The 22,148-nt window shown below is 43.3% G+C and overlaps 1 protein-coding gene across 1 annotated transcript in view; it reads left to right on the top strand.

Moving 5' to 3' along the window:
- The window catches only part of si:dkey-246g23.2 (solute carrier family 66 member 2), a 49,014-nt gene extending 27,686 nt beyond the window's left edge, over positions 1-21,328 (top strand). Inside the window, exons 4-5 of the mRNA XM_035157040.2 lie at positions 3,623-3,839; positions 17,509-21,328. Of these exons, the coding sequence (XP_035012931.1) occupies positions 3,623-3,839; positions 17,509-17,683 (392 nt within the window). The 3' untranslated portion in view covers positions 17,684-21,328. The remainder of the gene's footprint in view (positions 1-3,622; positions 3,840-17,508) is intronic.
- The last annotated feature ends 820 nt before the right edge of the window (positions 21,329-22,148 follow it).

Here is a 22,148-nt window from a genome sequence, read left to right as displayed (position 1 = left end):
CTCGGGGGCTGCCTCCTATCCCCGTTTTAGTAATTGAATTGTTTGATCTCGAACGGGGCTTTGAGTTCGTGTGAAGAAAGAGCCCCTCGCCTCCTCCTCCCGGCACTGCGGGTATTTGAAGTGCGAACCCGGCCCCGGCCGCTCACCAGACGAGAGGAAGCTGTTTGGAAAAAGGCCAGGGCACCGGTGCTAACCCGGGGTGACATTACAGCGCCGGCGTGATGTGTGGGCGGCCGTGAAGCCGAGATGGGGTCGTTTTTTTATCGAGGCGAGGTTTGAATTGAAACAGTAAAAGGGAGAGAGAGTAGTGAGCCGGTCGGGGTGAAAGGAAGCTGAGGATGATGCATGGTATATGAGAGGAGGACAAATGAAAGAGATGACTCCATGAATGATGCATAGCTTTCTCTCTTCATTATATTCTGCCCGGCAATTTGATTATGCAGGTAAACATACAGGGGCTGTATAACTGAGTGATGAAAATGGGCTATAGAGAGAGAGAGAGAGAGAGGGCAGAGAGGAGAGGAAGGGAGGTGGGTGTGTTGCTTTATGTATGAAAGATTGGATTGCCTTTGTAAGGGGATAAGAGAAGAGTGTTTTGTGGTGTGTGTGGTTGTGTGCGAGCCTCAGGGGGGAGGTTTGAAACCCTGAAAAGTTGACAGTAGTTTTGACACACCACTACTCTCATTGTTGCCGCTGTCAGCACGTTTCTATACTTCACCATCTCGGACACACTCAGAAGGAAATGAAAAGGGCATTTATGTTGTCGAGAAAGTGCACAGCCCTCTGAGCCTCTCCGGTCTCGCTCTGCCGTCCGTCTCAGGTTTGATGCCGTGTTGATGTCAGAGGGCAGCGGGAGTGAAGAGGGACTTGTGAATAAGAACCGAGGTGCGGCCGCCTCTCCGTCTGCAGATCTTTGGATTCTATCAGCGTCATAGTTAGTGAGGACAGACATAAGTCATGTCCAGAGAGTCGGTGTTTGTGAGTGAGAGGAGAACTGTGTGTGTGTGTGTGTGTGTGTGTGTGTGTGTGTGTGTGTGTGTGTGTGTGTGTGTGTGTGTGTGTGTGTGTGTGTGTGTGTGTGTGTGTGTGTGTGTGTGTGTGGTATCTCTGTTCTCTCCCACCTCCCGTGTCTGTTGTCGGTTATGGGCGATGTATCTTTTGCGGCTCTCAGTAATAAAGCCATTAATCACATTCCCTGTTTGCCACAAACATGCCACGTTGCACTCGCTGCAAGATGTCTCACTCTGTCTGTCCCAGGACGCCACAGCTGAGGCAGCTCGCTGGAGTGGAAGGGAAGACGTGTGTGTGTGTGTGTGTGTGTGTGTGTGTGTGTGTGTGTGTGTGTGTGTGTGTGTGTGTGTGTGTGCATTATGTGAGACAATATTAATCTACTGTTCACACATGGAACTCATTCAGGATTTTGACCTTGACCTTCACTCAGTATTTCACCTTAATCTGAATCTTTCAATTGTTTTATCATAATTGAGTCTGTCTGCTAATTAAGACTGTGAGTTGTGGTTTTAAGCTTTTTTTGCTTCGCCTGTATGTAGTTTACAGTTATTAAACAGTTATTAACCTTGTGTTTTGCGATGACTTTAAAGTATGAAAGTATTTAATTAGTTTGTAAAATGTCACCATAAAGCTGACCTCAGCCTTTTGTCAGCAATATTCACACATTCAAGAGGCTGTGAATGGCAAAACATTTTTATCATCCATTGTCAGAATTGCCATTGATTAAATGGAAATATGAGTGTTTTGCATAGAGAAGAAAAAGAGAAGAGAGAAATCAAGGGGCAGTGAACCAGGGTTGTTGCCACTGTGTTACATTATATGTGCCTCGCAGCGCTAGGGCCCATCAACAGTTTGTCCTTTATTCAAAAATATAACCCATAGATTAATCAATAATAAAAATGATTTGCTGCAGCTCTGAAAGTAATGATTCATTAAACGAGGGAAAGATACATAATATTCACATTTGAGAGGATGTGACAACGTTAGACCTTCATCTAGACAGAGATTCAAGGACACACACATGGAAATGCAGCACAAATACACTTTGCTCTTATAGGTGCAGCCTGCAGAAGTTAGAAAGGCAAGCGGCACACGGAAACGCCAGGTGCTTCGCAGTATGCAGCGTTACACTTCAATCCCCATACTAACTAATGTGCTCTTATTTAGCCATCAATCCCCTTTAGCTAACGTCAGCTGGTTTCCACGGTTCCATGGTCATACATAAGCAATGAGAGATCGTCGATCATCTCACATTATGGTCCATTGAGGAGATGGCTGACGGTGACAGGAATGTAGATGACGAAGCTGAGTGGTTCCTCTCATGAGATTTCTATGGCTGCTCCCGCACCAGGCTTCATGCTGGGATCTTACATCTACTGAAGCCATCTGGACGGATATTATTACAGTGATTATAGGGTTTTCACTTTGTGTGTCTGTGTGTGTGTGTGTGTGTGTGTGTGTGTCATTGAAATGGTTTCCTGGAGACGGTTGCTGTAGTGGGATGTATCACTGAGGGGATTTAGAGGAGCCCGCTGTGGAAGGTGTTAGTCTCACTGTGGACAGATTGTCACTGCAACAGCATCACAGCGGTGCAAACACAGTCGTGGGAACACAGGTGTGTGGCTGTGATCAAGGTGAAGGGTGACTTTCAAGGTCGATGTGGTCGAAGCTCGGTCCCTGAGCGCTCATGTGTCGGAGTGTAAACATGTTCACGGCTGGTTTAATCCTGTCTCCCATTGCAAGATGCTCTTTAATAGAGCCCTGCTGATTTATAGGTTGGCCAATACAAATTGGCCAATATGAGCCTTAAAGGGAGAGTTCACCCAAAAATCATTTCTCCCTTATTGCGGTACCGGCAGCAGCTCCCAGCAAAGAAATCCCATCGGTGAGGCTCTACTCTGTATTTGTTTAGTTGTCATTCACAATCTCTCCCTGACTTCTGTCCCCTGGTCTGTTGCCACCTCCTCAGCTCAATTTGACCAGTTTATTCAGAGGATAAACAACAGCTTTAGACACTGGTGGTCTCTGTATTTATCAGTGAATTGTAAAAGTCCCACATGAAGAATAGGCTTGCGTCGGTGAGGAGATAGCTTTGAACCAAAGGTAATAAAGTTTCTCAATGTGCAGCCTGGCCCTGCCGAACGCGAGGTTATTCCAAAGTAATAGAAATGTAAAAGCTTTCCAGAATCTCATTTATCTTTGTTCTGTTCACTTAAGCATGTGCAGCGTATTGATCAAGGAGTGCTGTCTTTGCAGAATTTCTATGCGTGCTTTAATGAAACACTCATCCCTGCTCTTCCCGCCTGCCTTCTTCTTCTTTTTTTCTATCCATTATATCATCCTCACTGCTTTCAATCTGTCGCTGTTGCTCTTCTGTTTCCAGATGCAGACACTGTGGCATCTTCCCACTCTCCAGCATCACAAACACACACACACACAGCGATAACACACAGTTCCTTCCTCCAACTCTGCTTCTTCTGCCTCTCATGTTTGCTTTTCTTTAAATCCTCCCACAGCTTTTCTATTCAGTGTGTATTTATTTGAATGTAAACTACCCCGATAACAACTTCTGAATACAAGTTTGTTTTCTTTCTCTCTTTGCTCTGTCCAGATTTGGACTTTCGCTACTTCTGGAAGTGGAGTGCGTTCGAGGACTACCTGCTCTTCTGCTTCGGCTTCACCGTGCTGTGTGCGGTGGTCACCCTGCTGCTGCTCGACTCCCTTGTGTTCGTGGAGGCGCTGGGCTCCCTGGCTGTGATGTTTGAGGCCATGCTGGGCCTCCCGCAGCTCCTGCAAAACTTCCACAACGGCTCCACCAAAGGCATGAGGTACAGCGCGCTCCGAGGTCACACTGAGCTCGACAGAAAGCTCGTAACTCACTGCACGCATACCGCCGCACAGTACTCCCACGCTGACTTCATGAGTGCACAGTAAACCTCATGCAGCGTGCTCTCATTAACCTGAAAGTTCAGGACGTGCAAGTAAATTACATTCTTATGAACGAATTATGTTAATAAATATGCTAATAAGATCATTTATAATCATTAGAAGCTATATAAAACTGTAGGCCAAAGATTAGATAAACCCAAAGGCCTAAACAGCTATTTAATTGTCATGGGTAAATGCATTACCAGTGATAAACACTCTTGAAATGCACAAATAATGCAAATAAGTAGAAAAAGTGAGTGAATGAAGGTGAAGATGATACTGATGATACATTCTTCTAATAACTGCCGTCTGTAGAGTTATTACATGCAGCATTTTAGGGTAATTCGTGTGGTTTGGATCCCCGTTAAATTCAAGGTCACCCTGACGGCAGCGAGGGAGCCGAGGGTGAAGGAGCCGGGGCCATTGAAGTGGTTAGCTTGCGTTATGGAGGCTATTTCTGTGGAGATTATTGCACAGTGTGCAAAGGTCAGTGAGCAGACTGCCTGGCCTCTCAGGTGGAGAACTGTGAGATCAATTACTCCCCTAATGGCACAGAACTTCATACTAATTATGATCATTACTTCCTCATTATGCCTCTTGTCTGTCATCAGTGTAAAAAAAACATGCGTACAATGTGTGTGTGTAGAGAGTGTGTGTGTGTGTGTGTGTGTGTGTGTGTGTGTGTGTGTGTGTGTGTGTGTGTGTGTGCTATGGTTGTTACATGCTCTGCTGGTCACCTGTCTCTATAAAAAGTCCTTAGAGACTAAACAAAATGTCACACTTTTTCTCTCGCAGACAATTATTATTGTTTGGTGACAGCAGGTGTTTGGAAAGTTAACATTCAAAACCAGACGTATGTTATGAGACCTAAAGGCTAAAATTAGGACTGAAGTCATTTGGAGACATTAATTCTCCCTGGGGTTGGGAAGTGGTTTTGAAATGATTATGAAAAAATCCCCATCACAGTTTACTAAAGCAGGGGGGGGGGGGTAATGAAGGTACCTGAGCCAAGGAGCGGATTCAGGACTCTTAGCACTTTCCTTAACTTTGCAAAATTGTGTGTTTTTTGACATTTCCACTGATTTCCCAGGGAATCATTCATGGGCCTTGATGAAAACAAAATATGGGCATATTTAGGGAAGTGATATGTGAGCAGCTTGGTGCAGCTTGATTGAATTTAAGGAGACTGCTGGTCCTTGGCACAGGTATTTGCTCTAATGGTTTAGTTGTTCTCCACGTTGTATTTGTATCTATTTGTAACACCAATGAAATCATGCAAATTCAAGCAGTAAAAAAAAAGAGGCGGTGAGAAGGGCCTTGATTTATGATGGTGCTGTTCGTGTAAATAAGTAAGTAAGTAAAGTTTGTTTAGTAGAACACCTTCCCCAGAGCAAGGCCACTAAGTGCTTCACTCAAAGTAAAATAACACCATACTTTTATGGGAGGAAACGAGTATCTGCAACAGAGATACTGAAACAAATATGCAGCAGAAGTACAACAAAAACACTTTGTTTTAAATGCTGCAAATCTCAAGGTGAGGCCACTTTGAATGAATTGTTTTGTTAAAGGCTTCAACAGATGCAGTCGGTAGGGAGAGCATTATATTTTGTATAGCAGCCACAATTTCAAAGGCACAATCACCTTTTTCTTTTAGATGTGCACGTGGGATTGATCGTAAATCTGTTTCCTGACATGATAATTCAGGCAGGACATAACCTATAAATTCTGCTGTGGAAATCATGTGTGGCAGGAAAATGTCCAGACTTATGTGCATGTCTCAAGGGATTGATCTCCTCTTGGGGAATCCTTTTCCCTGCAGAAAACTGCCAGAGGTGTCATCTCCTGTTTGCATTCTCTTGTATATCTGTCGCTCTGCATGTCCTCTCCGGATTCTATATCTACTGTATATTTAACCTCATGAGTACAAATATAGTTCAGTCTTTAAATAAAGCCGCAGTTTCCTCCTGTACTGTAGATGATATAATGTTTGAATGGCAAGACGTACGTTCTCAGTAATACGCCCCATTTCACATAGAGCGTCCTCAGGGTGCACATCTGGGCTTGCACTTCCTTTAAGCGCCCATTCAGCTCGGAGTGAATATCGTGGCAGAGATTAAAGACGCAATAACACTACATTAGGCCCCTCAGATGACTGATGAATAAGTAGGATCATCGGTTTTCTAAACTCAGATCTATGGTGAAGTCCCTGCACAGTCATTAACGCGAAAATATTATATCGGCCTCCAAAAATAACACAGATGTTAGAAAGTACGTCACGGCACTGAACGAGAACCAGAGAACACTGCAAATTAAACATGAATATTTTCCAACCTCACTATTGATCTCAGAGGCCTCATTGGACAAATGACCCTGCTGCCTGGGAACAGCACATTCAGCACTTTATTTCCCTCGTGCAGTCGACCGCGTTTCAGATCTTTTGACCCCCGTCACGTATTTAATGTCTCTCTCCCTTGTTCGTTTTAAGCGCGAACAAAATGTTCCCGGAGAAACGATGACAGTTGGCATTTCGGCTCATGTTGTCCCATGTGAAACTGTGACTGTCAGATTCCCTTGAGTCCGATTACTGTGGTGCAGAGGTGAGCGTATGGATCCGCTTAATCGAGGGCGGCTCACCTTTTCCAGTTCACCAAATAATAGTGACACAGGGGGAGACACACACACATGCAGAGACACATTCAGACACACTATAGGGCAGGATTATGAGTATGTGGTCACTTCTGACTCTTTGCATGTGTGCATGTTTGTCTCCACACCTTCATACTCATTGCTACTCCGGGGAAATCGAGGAAGGGACCAGGTGGTGATGGAAAGACACAATAAAAGAGTCGCTGAGATCCAGTGAGAGGAAGAACAAGAGCGGAGAAGAAAACTAAAAGACAGAAAAGGTTTTCATAACAAAGGAAATGTGAAGTCGTGACAGCTGCCGTTTGTTTACCGGTGCGTGTACGGTGCTTTCACACAGTGGCACAGTTCATTTAGGCCGGAGTAAATGCTGTCATTCGGATTCTGGTGCCTGAGACAACTTCTACGAATGTGAGTCCTAATCCGTTGTTTGAAGAGTGAGAATTAGGCCAACTGAGTGAGATATGTGATTACTGTTGAGTTCTATTAGATTTACTCAATCCATGTGCTGACTTTGGAAACTGTCAAGGAAGCCGCATGAAAATGTAGATAATTATGCAAAAGTGCAACAAAAAAAATTGCTTGGTAACCATGGTAACACACCAGCAGGTCAGTAAAACAAGAGGAGGAAATTTCCCTGATGCATTAAATTTAAATAAAGGTTTACAACTGTGATGTGTTGAGCTCGTGTCCTCCAGGTGTTCTGGCTCATTAAAAATAAGAGACGACCACACAGTCTTACCTTTAACCACCATGTTACTGCACATCAGGCTGGAACATAGACTGTGTATAAAAATGGACGTAGACTCCGGGTCCAGAAAGTGAAGCCGATGCGAAAAGTGCTTGAAACTTGGATTCTCTTGAATTGCCAGCAGGGGGCGACACCACTGGTTTGCAAAAAGAAGTCAGTTTCTATCGAATTCAATGCAAGTAGATTCTTTTTCTCTTGATTTGCAAAGAGCAAAATGCAAAACTGGGCTTGAAACAGCAGTTTACAAACCAATGGGTGACGTCACGGTGGGGGTTAGCTAAATCTCACCAGTTTGATTCCCTGTACTAGCATTGTATGTTGGGTGGGTAAACAGAAAGACCTCAGTCTGTCCCTCCCCTGTTTCAGACTATGTTGGATCTCCTGATTGGTCATCAGATCCGACAGTGGTTGACACAATGTCATTCAGTGAAACATCGTTGAATAGATAATATTTAAAATAAAACTCCAGATTGTCACAGTAAATATAGTTTCTTTATGAATGTGTGGGGTGAACCCCCCCCCCCACTGGGTGCCTGATAATACAGGAAACCATTCACCAACACAAAACTGTCAAGAACTTCTTCAAGAAGTTCCAGCTGTGACTGCAGCATTTGTATTCGCTGATTAGCATATTTGTTTGTTCCTCCGGCCTCATATTATTTCTGAAATGTTAGAAAGGTTAAAGTTATTACAAGACATCATCTGGAAACTGGGTTTTCGTCTGACAGTGTTCGGTCGCCGTCGCCCGCTTGGCATTTCAAAGCCCTCGTTACTCAAGTGGCAGCTCCGATTGACTGGTAAGGTTTGTTTATGTGAACGACGATATGCCGTGTGTGCGTGTGTGCGTGTGTGTGTGTGTGTTTGCGTTTGCGTGTGTGCGTGTGACTGATTGCTGTGGCGCTCTCTCCGCCCGGCTGCCCGGGGAGCCCGCCTGTTATTCTCTCCCCTCTCATTAAACTTTATCTGTTTTTGCCTCGTCTCCCGTTCCCCTCTCCCATCTCTGCACACAAGCTGCCAACTTTCACAATGTCACAGTGACAGTGGACGGGGGACACTGACAGGGTCTGTCTGTCTGTCGCTGACACGTCTGTCTGTCTGTTGGTCTGTGACTGACAGGAGAGTATTGTGGCTCTGCTTCCCGTCTCGAGCGGGAGTCGACTCTGCTGACAGTTCGTCTGCTTTTCTTTTTCTGTCTGTCTCAGTTTAATTTACACTTCTTTACCATCATGATTGTGACAGTTGAACCAGTGTTGTGCGTCTCAGCTGTGACCACATCTGTTCAGTGACGGCTGCATCTACTGTCGTGGAGTTTTGTCTCTTTTTATGTTGTAATAACTAATCCTACATTGCAGCCCCTATTTGAACATGTTAAATGTGATGTTTTACTTTGTATTGCCCATAAATTAAGTCAAGTCACTCCAGGGGCTGAGACCCGAAGTTTGATTGATAAACTGATTCTGTCGTGTGCATGTTTTCTTCTCATGGGGTGAAGTTCTACCTTCAGTCATTCTGCTATCAGGGAGTTTGTTTTTTTGACCCACCTCCACCTCTTTACCACCTCAACCGCTCAAATCAAGTTTCCCTCACATGAAGACCTCCCAACCTCCAGCTCTAGTCCTCATTACCACCACCACCAGTCCCTCGGCTCGGGGGGATTGTCCTTCCAGGGTCCAAGCACCAAAGTATATTCCTCTTCTTCACAATCATTGGATTTTTCTTCATTTCTTCTCTTTTATTCTTTTTATGCATCTCTCTTTGATTTGAAATATGTGCATATACAGTATGTATAAATGAGTGTGAATTCACTTGGAGCTTGTAAACAAGCCACATTTTGTAGTATTTTTAAGGGTGTAGTTACATGATCAAAGCCTTTAGAGTACAAGTCCCTGCAGGAGCTCTCACTCTTCAATTAGTGTCCAGGGGAAAGACGAGTGGAGATGTTTTCAGACCTCACATTTTCTTTGTTTCTCTGTTTATACAGTTCGTGGTGGGGATTTGGAGAAGAGCTATCTGGGCTGTTTTTGGAGTCTTTAGTCTTGTGACTGTACAGTGAATGGAGTTCTTATTCGTGGAGTAAACAAGTTGTAATGTTAGGATCGATCAAACGTGGAGCTCGGAGACGAGATGTTCAAAAACACTTTTTTTTTTGCAAACGTGGGTTGGAGTAAGTTTGAGAATCAAAGCCAGGCGAGGTGGGAAAGCAGAGCAGGAAACTGGGGTCTGGGTCAGGCCTTACAGTGGAGCAGGGCAGGCAGAGGAGGCAGAGTAATCAACCAAAGGTAGAGACAGAAGGAACGAGGCGTGAAGAAGGGAGCACAGGACATGATGGAGCTAAGGCACAGACAAAAACAAGAGCAGGCAGAGTTCAAGCTAAAGCAGAAACTTGACCAGAGTTGGGTCTTAGTGTTAGTCATGCTGGTGAAGCTTCAGGTGTGCAGGTGGATTAGCAGCAGGAGGGAGTTGGATGAATCTACAATTTGAGACGAAACTCAAATATTTAAAGCCCAAAACACTGGTAACACTGGTTACAGCCATCCCCATCATTTTCTTCAGAAACCCAAAGACTGGTGCAACAGTGAAAAGCATCATCTTTTCAGTCTCGTCCTGGTTCCTCTACTTCCAGTTTGTCTCGTTGGGCACTCGCACCTTTTCTTCTTGTAGAATTTTCAATGGTGGAGGAGAAAGTCACAGTTGAGGTTGAAACATTTTGACATCTACAGCCCAAAGTCAAAAATCAACCACCAACCACGTTTCTTGATGAATCAGAGCTGGAGAGGAACCAGTTGAAATAACACAAAAGCTGCTGAAGTTGTGGCAGCACTGCAGATATAAACTTTATATTATTGTTGTCTTGTATCAGTTTGGTTTTTAACTTGAAGCTGATTAAAAAACAAGAAAGGAAAATATCTCAAAGTACCATCACAGCGGTGGTGTTCATATATTTTTACAGGAAGTAATCTGCCGGTGAGTTTGCTGCGAGCAGGGCCACTGATGTTTCCAGCTGAAGAAGATCAAGAGAAAGAAACATGAGCTCCATGTTCAAGGAGAGATTTCCTTCACATTGTAAGATGTATTTTTGAGTGATTTCCCTCTTTTCTGATGAAATCCTGCTCGCGCGATAGGAAACTCACACTTGTTTCCTACAATTCTCCAAGTTTGAGTGTTTTCATGCAGATCTAGATCAAGATGCCGACACAAACCCAACCGGCGAGCACTTTATTAGGAGCGAGCGGCTCCATGCTTCGAAACGCCTTCAGTTCTTCGTACCATTGTCTGGATGCTGGAAACTTTCCTGCACGATGTTGACGTGTTTTCTTTGTCAGCTGCATATTCATTCAGGCATTTATACTCTCACAACCAGCTTCCTAATAAAAATTACTTTAATACTAAGACATTAAATGAAATACAGGCAAATAAACTTTATGTTGCCTTTTAGACGATCGTCGGTCTTGTGTGATGAACAGCTTCTCCACGAAGTTGAGGTCGATTGATCTGCCCCAAGTTCACACGTCAGAACTGTTGACTTTGAGTGGTGTTGCATCGTTGTGGTTTTTTTCTATTTGGTGGTCAGAAAATCTTGAGTTGCCTAAAATGGAGCAGAAGTCTTTAATTCTTAGTCTCGATGCACCTGATTGGTGACTGATCAGGAAGCGGGGGCGGAGCTACGGAGAGGACAGGGACAGAGGTGCTAACAGAGCAGCAGGAACACATCCAGCTGTTACACTGCTGACCCCAACATCTGCTCAGGAGAAATCCAGATGAATCAGACCAGGCTGCGATTTTACAGTCTTTAACTGCAGCGTCAGATTTCTGTCAGGAGTGAAGAACCTGATGGTCTCCGGCTGCTGTAGCTCATCCGTCCCAAAGTTCCACCTTGAATGTGTGTGAATCATGGTTTACTTGCTTTTGTCATTTATCTGATTCAGTACGTGCTTAATTACTTATTTCATGCGAAAAAAATGTTGTCGTTCTGTTAAGAACTTTCTTTTACACAAGGTTATAGACGTAATGAATATACTGGGAAATGTCATCACAAATGTCATCACAATAGGCCACCTCATCTATTCTGGCTTGTTTACATTTAAAAAAAAAAAAAGTGTCTGTAATATCCTGAGGCAAACTGTGCGATACTCCTTCTTCTCCTCACCCTCTGCTTCATTTTGTGAAGTGTAATCCATCCTTTTTTTTTCTGGCAGGTTGGGAACTTTTCCGTGTTTGCCTGTGTGCAATCGATCAACATGCATAATTCATAGTTAGTGGGTTAAGAGCAGCTCGACTTCGCTCTCGCTGGGCCCTTTGATTTTCGTCTCTCTATCGGCCCCTTCTCAGGGAGCGCTGCAGCCCTGCCGCTAAATCACCTAACAGACACACACACACACACACACACACACACACACACACACACACACACACACACACACACACACACACACACACACACACACACACACACACCCTCCCTCCTGTGTGGGCGCACACTTGTACACACATGCATAAAGCGGCATATATGCCTGCTGAAGAAGAGATGTGAGAGGCGATTGAAGCTCTTTGAAGCTTTAAACATCAGCCCTGGCTGCTTGAGTGCGTCTCTTTCCGTAGAGCTTTGCATTAGAATTATCAAGCAATTATGAAGACTCTCAAACCCCCTCTGGAGACTCTTTAAGTCCCACATACAATGTGTGATTCCCCACTCTAAGCTAAAAGCCTGCACTGGGTTTAATTTGTGATCAGCTGCATATTTGTCTCCACTGGTGGAAAATGTTCAGCGTCTGTTGAGATAAAATGGAAAACGTTTGGTTGTGGAAAAGATGGTGTTCATGCGACAAACCAGTGCATCAGTGTGTCTCAGTCCTACATGGAGAAGTAGCTTGTTCCTGTGAGTTCAGTGTTGTGCACTTTACTTCACAGTGTTTCTGTTTTCTTCACGTTCACATTTTTGGTTTCGGACAAACACGGATACAAATCATAGACTGTTTATAAAGATGGACAACATGTTGAAGGGGGGTGAAGAAGTAATGGAGGGATAGAAACAGAGAAGCTGAGGATGTGAGGAATGAGAACAGACAAACCTGCAGCAATGGACAATTTGCTGAGAGATCAAAAGATGTGAAGAAAGACAGACTCGAGGAAACCTAGGTGCCTGTTCTAATGAAGAACATCAGCCAGCAGCTGTAATCGGTATCCTGTTGGCCTTCTGATCCCTGGAACCCAACCGAGGGCTTTGTTTACTTTAGAAACCTGTGAATCTGGACTACAATTTAAAAAGGGAAATCTATTGCTGTGTCTCTGTGTTGTCCGCTGTCACTACTGATCATTTCACTCCTGGAAGTGATTTATTAGTTTGTCGTGTATTCATTTTCTGTCTGTCGTATTGCTCCATCGTTGCTAAGATTGGATTTGATTGGATCTGCCTGTTGAACCTCGCTGGTCGTCCGTTAGTCTCAGGAAGTTGAATGTTTCAGTTGCATACGTAAGATTCTGGTTTCACAATTCAATCCATTCATCCATTTTTCTGTGTGATTTTTGTGAAATTGTCCAACACTAATATTATGCCTGACTAAAGCAACATGATATTATCTGCTGATGGCATTAGTAGATTAAAGCTCTTGTGCTATAATAAGCTCTGCTATAACAAAAAGTTAACTTTTAATTCCTTCTTAATGGATATATGAATTAACTTATTGTAGAACTTCTGTAACATTCAGTTTTACAAAGTGACCTTTAAAGATCCATCGATATTTGGGACCTGAAACCAGTAAATTGCAGACACCTAAGCTGTGTCCTCTCTTTCTCTTTATCTCTGTCCCTCTTTCCAAATGTCACTCAGCCCTGGATTCTGTAGTTCTGTTCCACTTGTCCTCTCCAGCCGCTTAGAGCAGCTAATAGCCGGCCTGACAGCACTCGCTCAATCCACAGCACAATTACCAAGTGGCCCACATACGGCACAGTCATCCCACCGTGCAATCAACCCCCATCTCACATTCTCCATCGCTCTCTCCGTGTCCTTTCACTCTCCAACTATATGGTTGGCTTCGTTTTCCCACCCCTCTCCACATTTATCCCCACCCACCTCGCCAGGCTAACGTCGTCATCCATCTCTCGTCATATTCCTCCAGCTTCCGTCCTCTTCTCATCCATCTCCGAGCTCCCACATCTCCCTTTCCAGCCCTGAAGTGCCCAGTTCACTATTTCACCCTTTCCTCTCTCATCTCTTTCCACTTAGCTCAGATGAAGGTGTCAGGTCAGTAGTGATCAATGAGAGATGTGTCCAGGCTGAGCTGAAAGTGAGTCAGCGTGAGTGCATGTGTGTGCATGAGTGTGATTGCTTGTTTGTGTGTGAGTGTGAGTGTGTGTTTGTTCTGGTTTTTAACGTGAAGCAAATGCACAATTTCATGGTTTGCATTTTCTGTCTCTCTCTCTGTGGGTTTTTGTGCAATTTAAAGCAAAAGGTCTCACGTGCTGGTTGATGGATACGTGTGTGCGCATCTATGTGCGCGTGAGCCGGTCGGTCAGTCAGGATTCTCAATCAATACCGTAATCACTCCTTCCCCCCCGTGGACACTCGAGGCTTCGCTCGGGCCCAAGTTCAGTTGTTTGTTCTGTGGCTTTCATCAGCTGTCAACCGATTAATGACGTCTCTGACAGATGGAGCTTCATGAGACTAGAATGACAAACAACAGACGGTAAAATGCGGAAAGGGTGTGTTTGTTTGTGTGTGTTTGTGTGTGTGTGAGTCTGTGTCCATTCCTCTGCTTTTGCACAGATGACCTGCCCTCCTTAATTACAATGAAAATGACTCATCCGCATTAATGGTGTTTGCAGTCTCTTGAGAAAAGAAATTAGCCAAAGGGGGAGCGGAGCGTTTGGGAGGGCGAGGGAGGGCGATAGATGGGAGGAAAAATAGACATAGAGGGTACCAGAGAGGCAGAGAGTGATGGTTTCTTGAAGGTTGGAGGGCTGCAGAAGGACAGAGGAGGCATTGTTGGGTGTGAATTTAAAGGTGTGAGGTGTAAAAAGGTCTGTCACCGCTCCAGGCTACTTCTGTTCCTTTTTTCATAGTGATATTCTCTCTGCATGTTTTAGCGGACAAGTGGACCATCTTCAATCAAGTGCCCGTCTTATTAAAACTAAAATATGACCAGACGTCTTCCTCTTAAAAAGCTGAAATATCTCCATAGCGCTGTCACTGCCCCACACCATGTTGTCATCGGTGTAAAACAAACCCATATTTCATACTGTGTCTCTATTAGCCTTTAGCCTAGCCTTTAGCCTGCTCTTTAGCCTAGCCTTTAGCTTAGTCTTAAAACACAACCTTTTCCAGCCTGACTGTCGTAAATTGCTGTTGTAGATCATAAAGAGGCAGCAATATTAAAATAAGACAGTTTCATAACCAGTTAAAAACTCCTTGTTGACGCTTTAAATTAAGGATCTGAGTAATTAATCCGTTATTGCTAACCTTTGAGTTTTTACAAATCAAGCATTATTAGAGTTAGGTTAGGTTAGGTTTATACTCCATTATTTCAAATGTATGAACTGAAGGATTTGTTCCTCACTCTGCTGTAAAATTATTTGCTATTTGACATCATCGAGGTTCTAAGCAGAAGAAGAAGTCACGATGACGGTGTGACAGAGGCAATAAGAGCAAAGATGACAGTTGAGCCGGAAAACTGAGTGAAGAAGAAAGTGGCGTGTGAGAGGAGGAAGATGAGGAGAGAGATAAAACAAGAAATGTGAAGTGTAATGATGAGAAATCTGAGGGAGGAAAGAACTTCAGTGGAACAAAAAGCAAGTATTTCCCCTGAGGATCACTGGCAGCTCAGAGATAGTTGGCGCACTTATTTTTGGAGCAGTTCAATCAAACCCTGGAGTGTTTACCCTGAACGTTTAAATTGTTCGGGGGGGTTGAGAGGGGGAGCCGGAGGGGGTTAAATAGGTGGTTCATTTTTTTAATCTCATATTCAGGCGTCACCTGTTGAAGCTTTGCAGTGAAATACTACATCAATGTAAAGCCTGTGAATCGTGACTTTCTCATGCCGACATACCGTCACTGCTTCGTCCACCAGGGATCAACCTTGGTCCGCTACACCACTTCCATTCAGTCCATCAATGGCGCTCATTATTACCTTCGCCAAGGGCGTTATGTTTTTATCAGCATTTCTGTTTGTGAGTTAGCAGGATTTCTTTAAAAAATACTCAACCAATTTCCATGAAATTTTGTGGAGAGGTGGGATATGACCCAAGAGGGAAACTCATTAAATATATGAATTAGATCTGGGTAAATAGGCAGATCCAGGCAAGCTTCTTGTTGTTTATGAACTAAATTCTTTTATTTACAAGAGGAAGAAAGTGTTATTTTCAATTTCAATAATGTGTTCGGGGTATAGGCACAATGTCAGGTGTGCTTTGTACAGATATGGGACGATGGTGTGGAAGTATCTGCTGGACTACTAACAAGGTGTTTCAGGAGCTGTTTTTTTTTAACTTTGCACACAAAAAAACGATTTCAGGCAGACAACTCACATTTGAAATGTTTATTGCAGCAGCAGAACAGAATATATAGAAAAGCCTTTATTGTCATTGTTTGATGATGCAACACAATTTATAGTTCCATTTCATAAGGTGCATAGGAATAAATTCAAATGTATAAAAAGACACAAGATAAAACATATTTCATACAAATTGCACCATACACGCACACATAAAAAGTAGGATTACCACTCCACCAGATATGATTACATAGATATATATGAGTAAATATTCTTAACCCATGTACTGTTAAAGCCTACAGTTGGATGCTGGGGTGGTGGAGGGGCTGAATCCACAAGCAGCAATACTGACGCAGGGCAGCAGAGGCATTTAATAAAAAATGCAGAGATGGGAATTCTTTGCAGCTTATATACACCTGCTAATTAGGAGGCTGTAGGTGATTGTGTATATGACGGAGGATTGTGGAGAGCGATGTCACATGATTGGAGCAGCACAGCTTGAGTCCCTGAACTGTAGCTCACGTGCATCGGAAAGTGAAAAAGTGAAGAAATGTCTCCTTTAATGAGTGAACTCATGAGTGCAGACGTGTCTGGATATGAAAGTGTCCAAATCTGCAGCCTGACAGTCCCAACTTTCACTTTTACAAACACTGTAGCTGTCCTGCCCAAAAGTAGTTTGCAGTCTGCAGCAGTCCGGGTTGTTCATTACAATTCCATACCACACGCTCTGCAACGATTTGGTACAATTTTCAAATATAATGAATAATGATGTCCTCATTTCTATGCCAGGGCCGGATTGTTTGCCACTAATGTTTCGGTTCGGGGGCCCGAAGGGAACCCAGGGGAGAGTTGGGAGTTTGACGTGACACTGCAAGGAGAGCTGAAGGAGAGTGCAGGACAGCTGTCCCCGAAGTCATTAGGCTGCCTCTAACCCCAAATGCACTCATCATCCGTGTCTATCCCGAAGAGGTCTCTCGCTTTCTCTCTCTGGTGGTTTTGTCGTCTCAGCTCTGTCGCTCGCACAGCACACTGGATAAATGCCGTCCTCTGCTCCCTCTTTGTCTCCGTCATTCTCCTTTCCTCTCCCCCTCTGACCGACCCGTACAGTGCCTCAATGACGACGGATGGTCGCGCTCCGTCCCCCGGCCCAGTCAGCTGTAATAAAAAGAATAAACCCATATCAGCATCATACCTATGGGACCTCGCTCTCCAGAGAATAAAAGAGTAGGTGGAGCAGGAGTGAGGGGCACAAACTGTGAAGAGATAAAGAAACATGGGAGTAAACGAGATGACAGCAGAGAATAGGAATGGAGACAATGGACAGAAACTGAAGAATGGTGCAGACGATGTAGTGAGTGATAACTGGAGGAGAACAATAAGCAGCGCTACAAGGTGAAAAGTGTCTTTTCTATTCTCCACCTGGTTCTTTCTGTGAATTTTCCAACGACTCCTCGAGGGCATTGTTTCGGCCGCAGATGACTTCTGTTTTCTTTAGGGTCACGGTCTTTTATTCTCATCCTTCATTACTCAGCAGTTTAGATCAAACTCATTCCTGTTAATTGATTTTTCTCTGCTCCATGTTCTTCACGTCTGGACCTTCTCTTCTAACACTCGGCCAGAAAGGTAACTGTTCCTTTACGAGAGACCTGATTAACTCTCCCTTCCCCCCATTGTGTTTTCTTTGTCCAGTGTGAAGATGGTGCTTCTGTGGACGGCGGGTGACGTCTTCAAGACCATCTACTTTGTGCTGAACGAAAGCCCTTCTCAGTTCTGGGTGTGCGGCTCGGTCCAGATCCTGATCGATGTGGCCATCCTCCTCCAGGTGCTCTTCTACAGCCAGGACGCGCGGGTCAAGCTCGGCTGAACCCAGATGTTTCTCGGGGCTTTTTAAAAACAACCGGGACTGACGGAGGAGAAGCTAAGTGCCAGAACATGGAGAAAACCAAAGTCAGTGTAGATTAGTTTTTGTGGTCAGCTTTTTAGTAAAATATTCTCTCTAGTATCATGCAGAACCAACCAAAGAACCATTAAATCAATTAAGACTTTTTTTAGTCACTTTTCTAACAGCAGGTCTGTAACGGCAGCTGCAACAAACTCTCCTGCACCTGTAGCCCTGCACTGGAATCTACCGGCTGACTGATGAGCCTCCAGCTTCACACTCCACACCTCTCTGATGGTCCTCATGATATATTGTGTGTGTGTGTGAGTGTGTGTGTGTGTGTGTGTGTGCCAGCGTGTGTTGGCTTGCTTCATGGTGCGTCTGCATCCACGATTGATTTTTGCTGTTGGCATCCAGCACCAAGCCAAGGCCACAGAACGAACAGCAGGCAACAGTGACTTCTGTAGATGGGTCGTCCATCTGTGTTATGACTCCGCTCTGTGGTTTGAATGACAAAGCACCGCAGCTCTGTTTCCAAAGACCACGTGAGGACGCCACCATGTTTTCACTTTACCTCACATTATCCTTTGCAGACGCCAAAGAACATGTCAGACGTGTTTCTTTTTATAGATATGACAATGTTACTGAATATATTTTAAGAGTTTTGACTCCAGCAAATGCAATGGCCCCTTTTTTATGAATCAGAACTAAGTGGGAATGTGTTTAGTGACAAAAGTTCCCTTTGTCCCAATATCTCAAAAATAACTTTAAACCCTATTTTATCGGTATCATCGAACAATAATCATTTACTTAACCTTATTATCTTTTTGGAACAATACCAGATTCCCCAATGTGTGCACTTTTCAATGCACACATTGAAAAGTGTGAAACTGGAGATTTGTAAATGTAAAAAAGTTAATATTTTAAAGGCTTAGTAATTAAGGACTATATAACAGACAAAGGAGGAAGTTCTGAGGGTCAGTACCTGATTACTGATTGATTTATTGATTATTTTTAGCCTATGGCCCGTTTCTGACCGCTCAGATACTTTGCACACACTCCCTCAATTAAGACCATTTACTTTCTCTTCCATGGCACGTTAAGCTCCTCCTGCTGGTGCCATTTAAAGTATTGATCAGATTAAAAGCATCTTCATCAACCTGGAAACGTCCCTCAACACAGTGGACAGTTTGTGTGACACGTGGACATTGTGCTCATGCTGCATGTAGAAGCTCCTGTGAGTCAGTCACAGCTGAGTTGTGCAGGGAACGAGGTTGTAAACTGTACTGACGACTCAAGCAAGGTCACATCCTGTTATTGGTCGACCTCCCGCCTCGTTTGGTTATCAGCAGTGTGTTCCGCTCGGTTCACTTTAACTCAGCCTGACTGCAGATGGAACCTTTTTCTGTCTGATTAGTTCGGGAGACACACAATAGCCAATAGCACTGAAAACCCTTCATTCATTCATATTAACTTCCTTAAATCACAAATACTTTATTCAGAAGGTCTGTTTCGAAACACTAATTTCACCATGTAGCCTGGAGGAGTGTGTTGAGTCTCCTTCACCTGTTTCTCAGCGGCTTCTTCAAACAAAAGAAAAGCTCTGCAGGATGAAACACACCAGCAGCTGATCTGCAGTCAGTGCAGGTTTCTCTCCCCTCAGCATGATTTAATTAAGTAATAATGCTGCCTGCCTATAAGGTCTTTCTGTCACCTTTGCAACTCACCGATTCATGTCCATCAGTTAATCTATACCTGTCTGTGATTGTTCCACTTCACTACACATCATGTTCAAAGTGCCCATATTATGTCTTTCAGGGTTGTTGTTGTCTTTTCTTTTGTGTTTTTTCCTGCATGTAAAATGTGCTAAGAGAACAAGGACAAAGTCAAGTGCAGAGGAATTTATTTTCTCCCGCAGAAAACACTGCTCTTGAAGTGCCTGAAACTCTTTGTGTGCAGCTGAGGCAGGTTTTTGGAAATGTACTGGATGAGAGACAATCTGGACTTTGAACATTAAAGCATGTAAACTTATTCTCGTTGACCCCAAAATGAAAGATTTGAAACTTTGAATGGCCTAATTATGGGGACTTTAAAGTCATCTTCAGATACCAGTGTGCCTCATCCACAGATGTAGATGTAATTTAGAAATATGCTTAATCTGATCTGACTTTTAATAATGGATTATTCAAAGAGTTGACAATACACAGATCTTTTTTTAGGGTTTTAATTGTCACTGAATGTATTAAAGGGATAGTTTGACATGATGCATCCCACTCATGTCTATACAGTAAATATGAAGCTATGGGCAACAGTCGCTTCACCACAAAAACAAGGGTTAAGTGCCAGTTTATTTATTGGGGTAAAATCACAATGGTTTTATTTTTACAATTTGGAATCAATCAAAAAAGACATATCATGTTAATTTGTAAACTTCAGAGCCGATGGATTATGTTACCAGGCTTTATACTTCTATAAACTTCTATACAGACACTGGAGTGTTATTGATTTCCTCCATTACATTTCAAGTTTTGTTATCAATCTCTGTAACGTCACAAACCAAAGAAGTAGAATCTAACTCGGAACAAAAGAAGAAGCCCTCCCTCTGTTTTCTGTCACGTGTATTTGCAGAAACCTTATTCACGGGGAATGTTGTGAAATCTTGGGATTATGCTTTAATGGAAGCTTGTGGACCTCAGGTCATGTGCCACATTATGCACGAGTCTTTACAATCTTCTTTACAGGTGCTGTAATGTCAAATATATTATGCATCAGTCAAAATGATATTCATGAATCCACTTTGAGTGTGTGTGTGTATATATGTGCCAAGACTCATGCATTCTTCAGTTTCAATCATCTGTTCGCCCGTATTGTGAGCCGTGTGAATCTTATCGCCTCTGCCCTGCGTGCACATCACAGCTGTACTGCAACTGTATGACTTCTGTATTCTATATGCTCTTATCACTACATCCAGATGTGTATCTTTATATTGTTTTCCCTCCAGCAGAGGCTCGGAATAGAACCAGCAGTTTAATATCTGTTCTCCCTGTGGCCTGTTCCTCTCATGGGCAGTCGGAGAAATTCACACAGACATACGCACACATACACACACATACACACACATATACACACACAGACATTGTGATCATCCCTCAACCAAATTCTCATTATGGTAAACATACCTTTCGCCTCACTGCTACATCATGAGAGGAAGTGGGTGATTTGTCTTCTCTGAGGAGGCAGAGGGGATGAGACTGTTGCTTCCAACTCACGCAAGATATATTTGCATATTTCACGAACATCTTTAAATCATTTTTTAGTAAACATCAACAAACAGAAGCCTTTTAGGAATTGATGTGAATTTCAGTTACTGTATCAATGTTTGCTGATGTTTATTCAGGTGATATATATATTTACAGGATCTGTGAACTACAACCAAGAGTAATTGTTGCTTTTTAATTACTTTAAAATGTCAAAACAACATCAGAATGCTCAGTTTTATGTTCTGTTACTCAACAGCATCATGGTTACATTAAAATGTAAAAAACAACGACAGTACACATGAGACTGTACATGAATTAATGTGAAATATTTATCATGTTATTTTCCCAAATATAAACTATTTATATTCCAGCATGTGGTCTTGTGTTACAAGCATCTGTCTGTCTGTTTGTCTGTCTGTCTGTCTGTTTGACTGTCCGTCCCTGCCTCCCTCCCTCCCTCTCTCCTCTGTGTGTGTTTGTGTGTGGGGGGATGGGTGGAAGGAGAAGTCTAATGTTGTATGTGTTGTATGGTCACGTGTGGGTATGTGTGTGGATATGTATGTCTGTGTGTGTGTTTGTGTATGTGTGTGGCTGTGAGAAAAGGCAAAGTAAGAATATGCTGCTTGTTATATTTGTTCTATATAACAGGGACAAGGACATGGAAACAGCCAAATCCACCAAAGCTAAACTCATGGCTATCAATAACTGAACCCATTTGAAAAGACAATCAGAGATCACACAGAGAATTAAATACGATTCATCTTAAAGATAGAATCTGTAATATCCAAAACAACATCATATTTAATCCAACAAACAGACAGATCTTTCCCCCGGCCCAATAATCCCAATGTCCCCTCTCCGACCTCACCCTGCCCTCTGTTTTTACCCCGTCATGTCTCTTGGTTGACTCTATTATTTATATGTTCTTTAACTGAACTCAAAGTCATAAAGAAAATCTCATCAGTTATGAGTCTGCTGCTGGATTTATACACAAAATCTGTCCTGAAACCTCATGTGAACCTGCCGAGTGTGAGCATTCTGATAAAAACACCTGCATATAAATCCCTTCTGTACACCAGCTCCCACAGCAGCTTGAAGTGTGTGTGTGTGTGTGTGTGTGTGTGTGTTTCCAGGAAAAACCCTTGAAATCTCCTGATTCAGAGGATCTTCAGAACGTACCCGTGCACCAA

This window comes from Hippoglossus stenolepis, chromosome 5 (genome assembly GCF_022539355.2).
Source record: "Hippoglossus stenolepis isolate QCI-W04-F060 chromosome 5, HSTE1.2, whole genome shotgun sequence".
NCBI classification, from domain to species: Eukaryota; Metazoa; Chordata; class Actinopteri; order Pleuronectiformes; family Pleuronectidae; genus Hippoglossus; species Hippoglossus stenolepis.
Note: the sequence above shows the minus strand (reverse complement) of the source record. Positions and strands in the feature narration are given on the sequence as shown.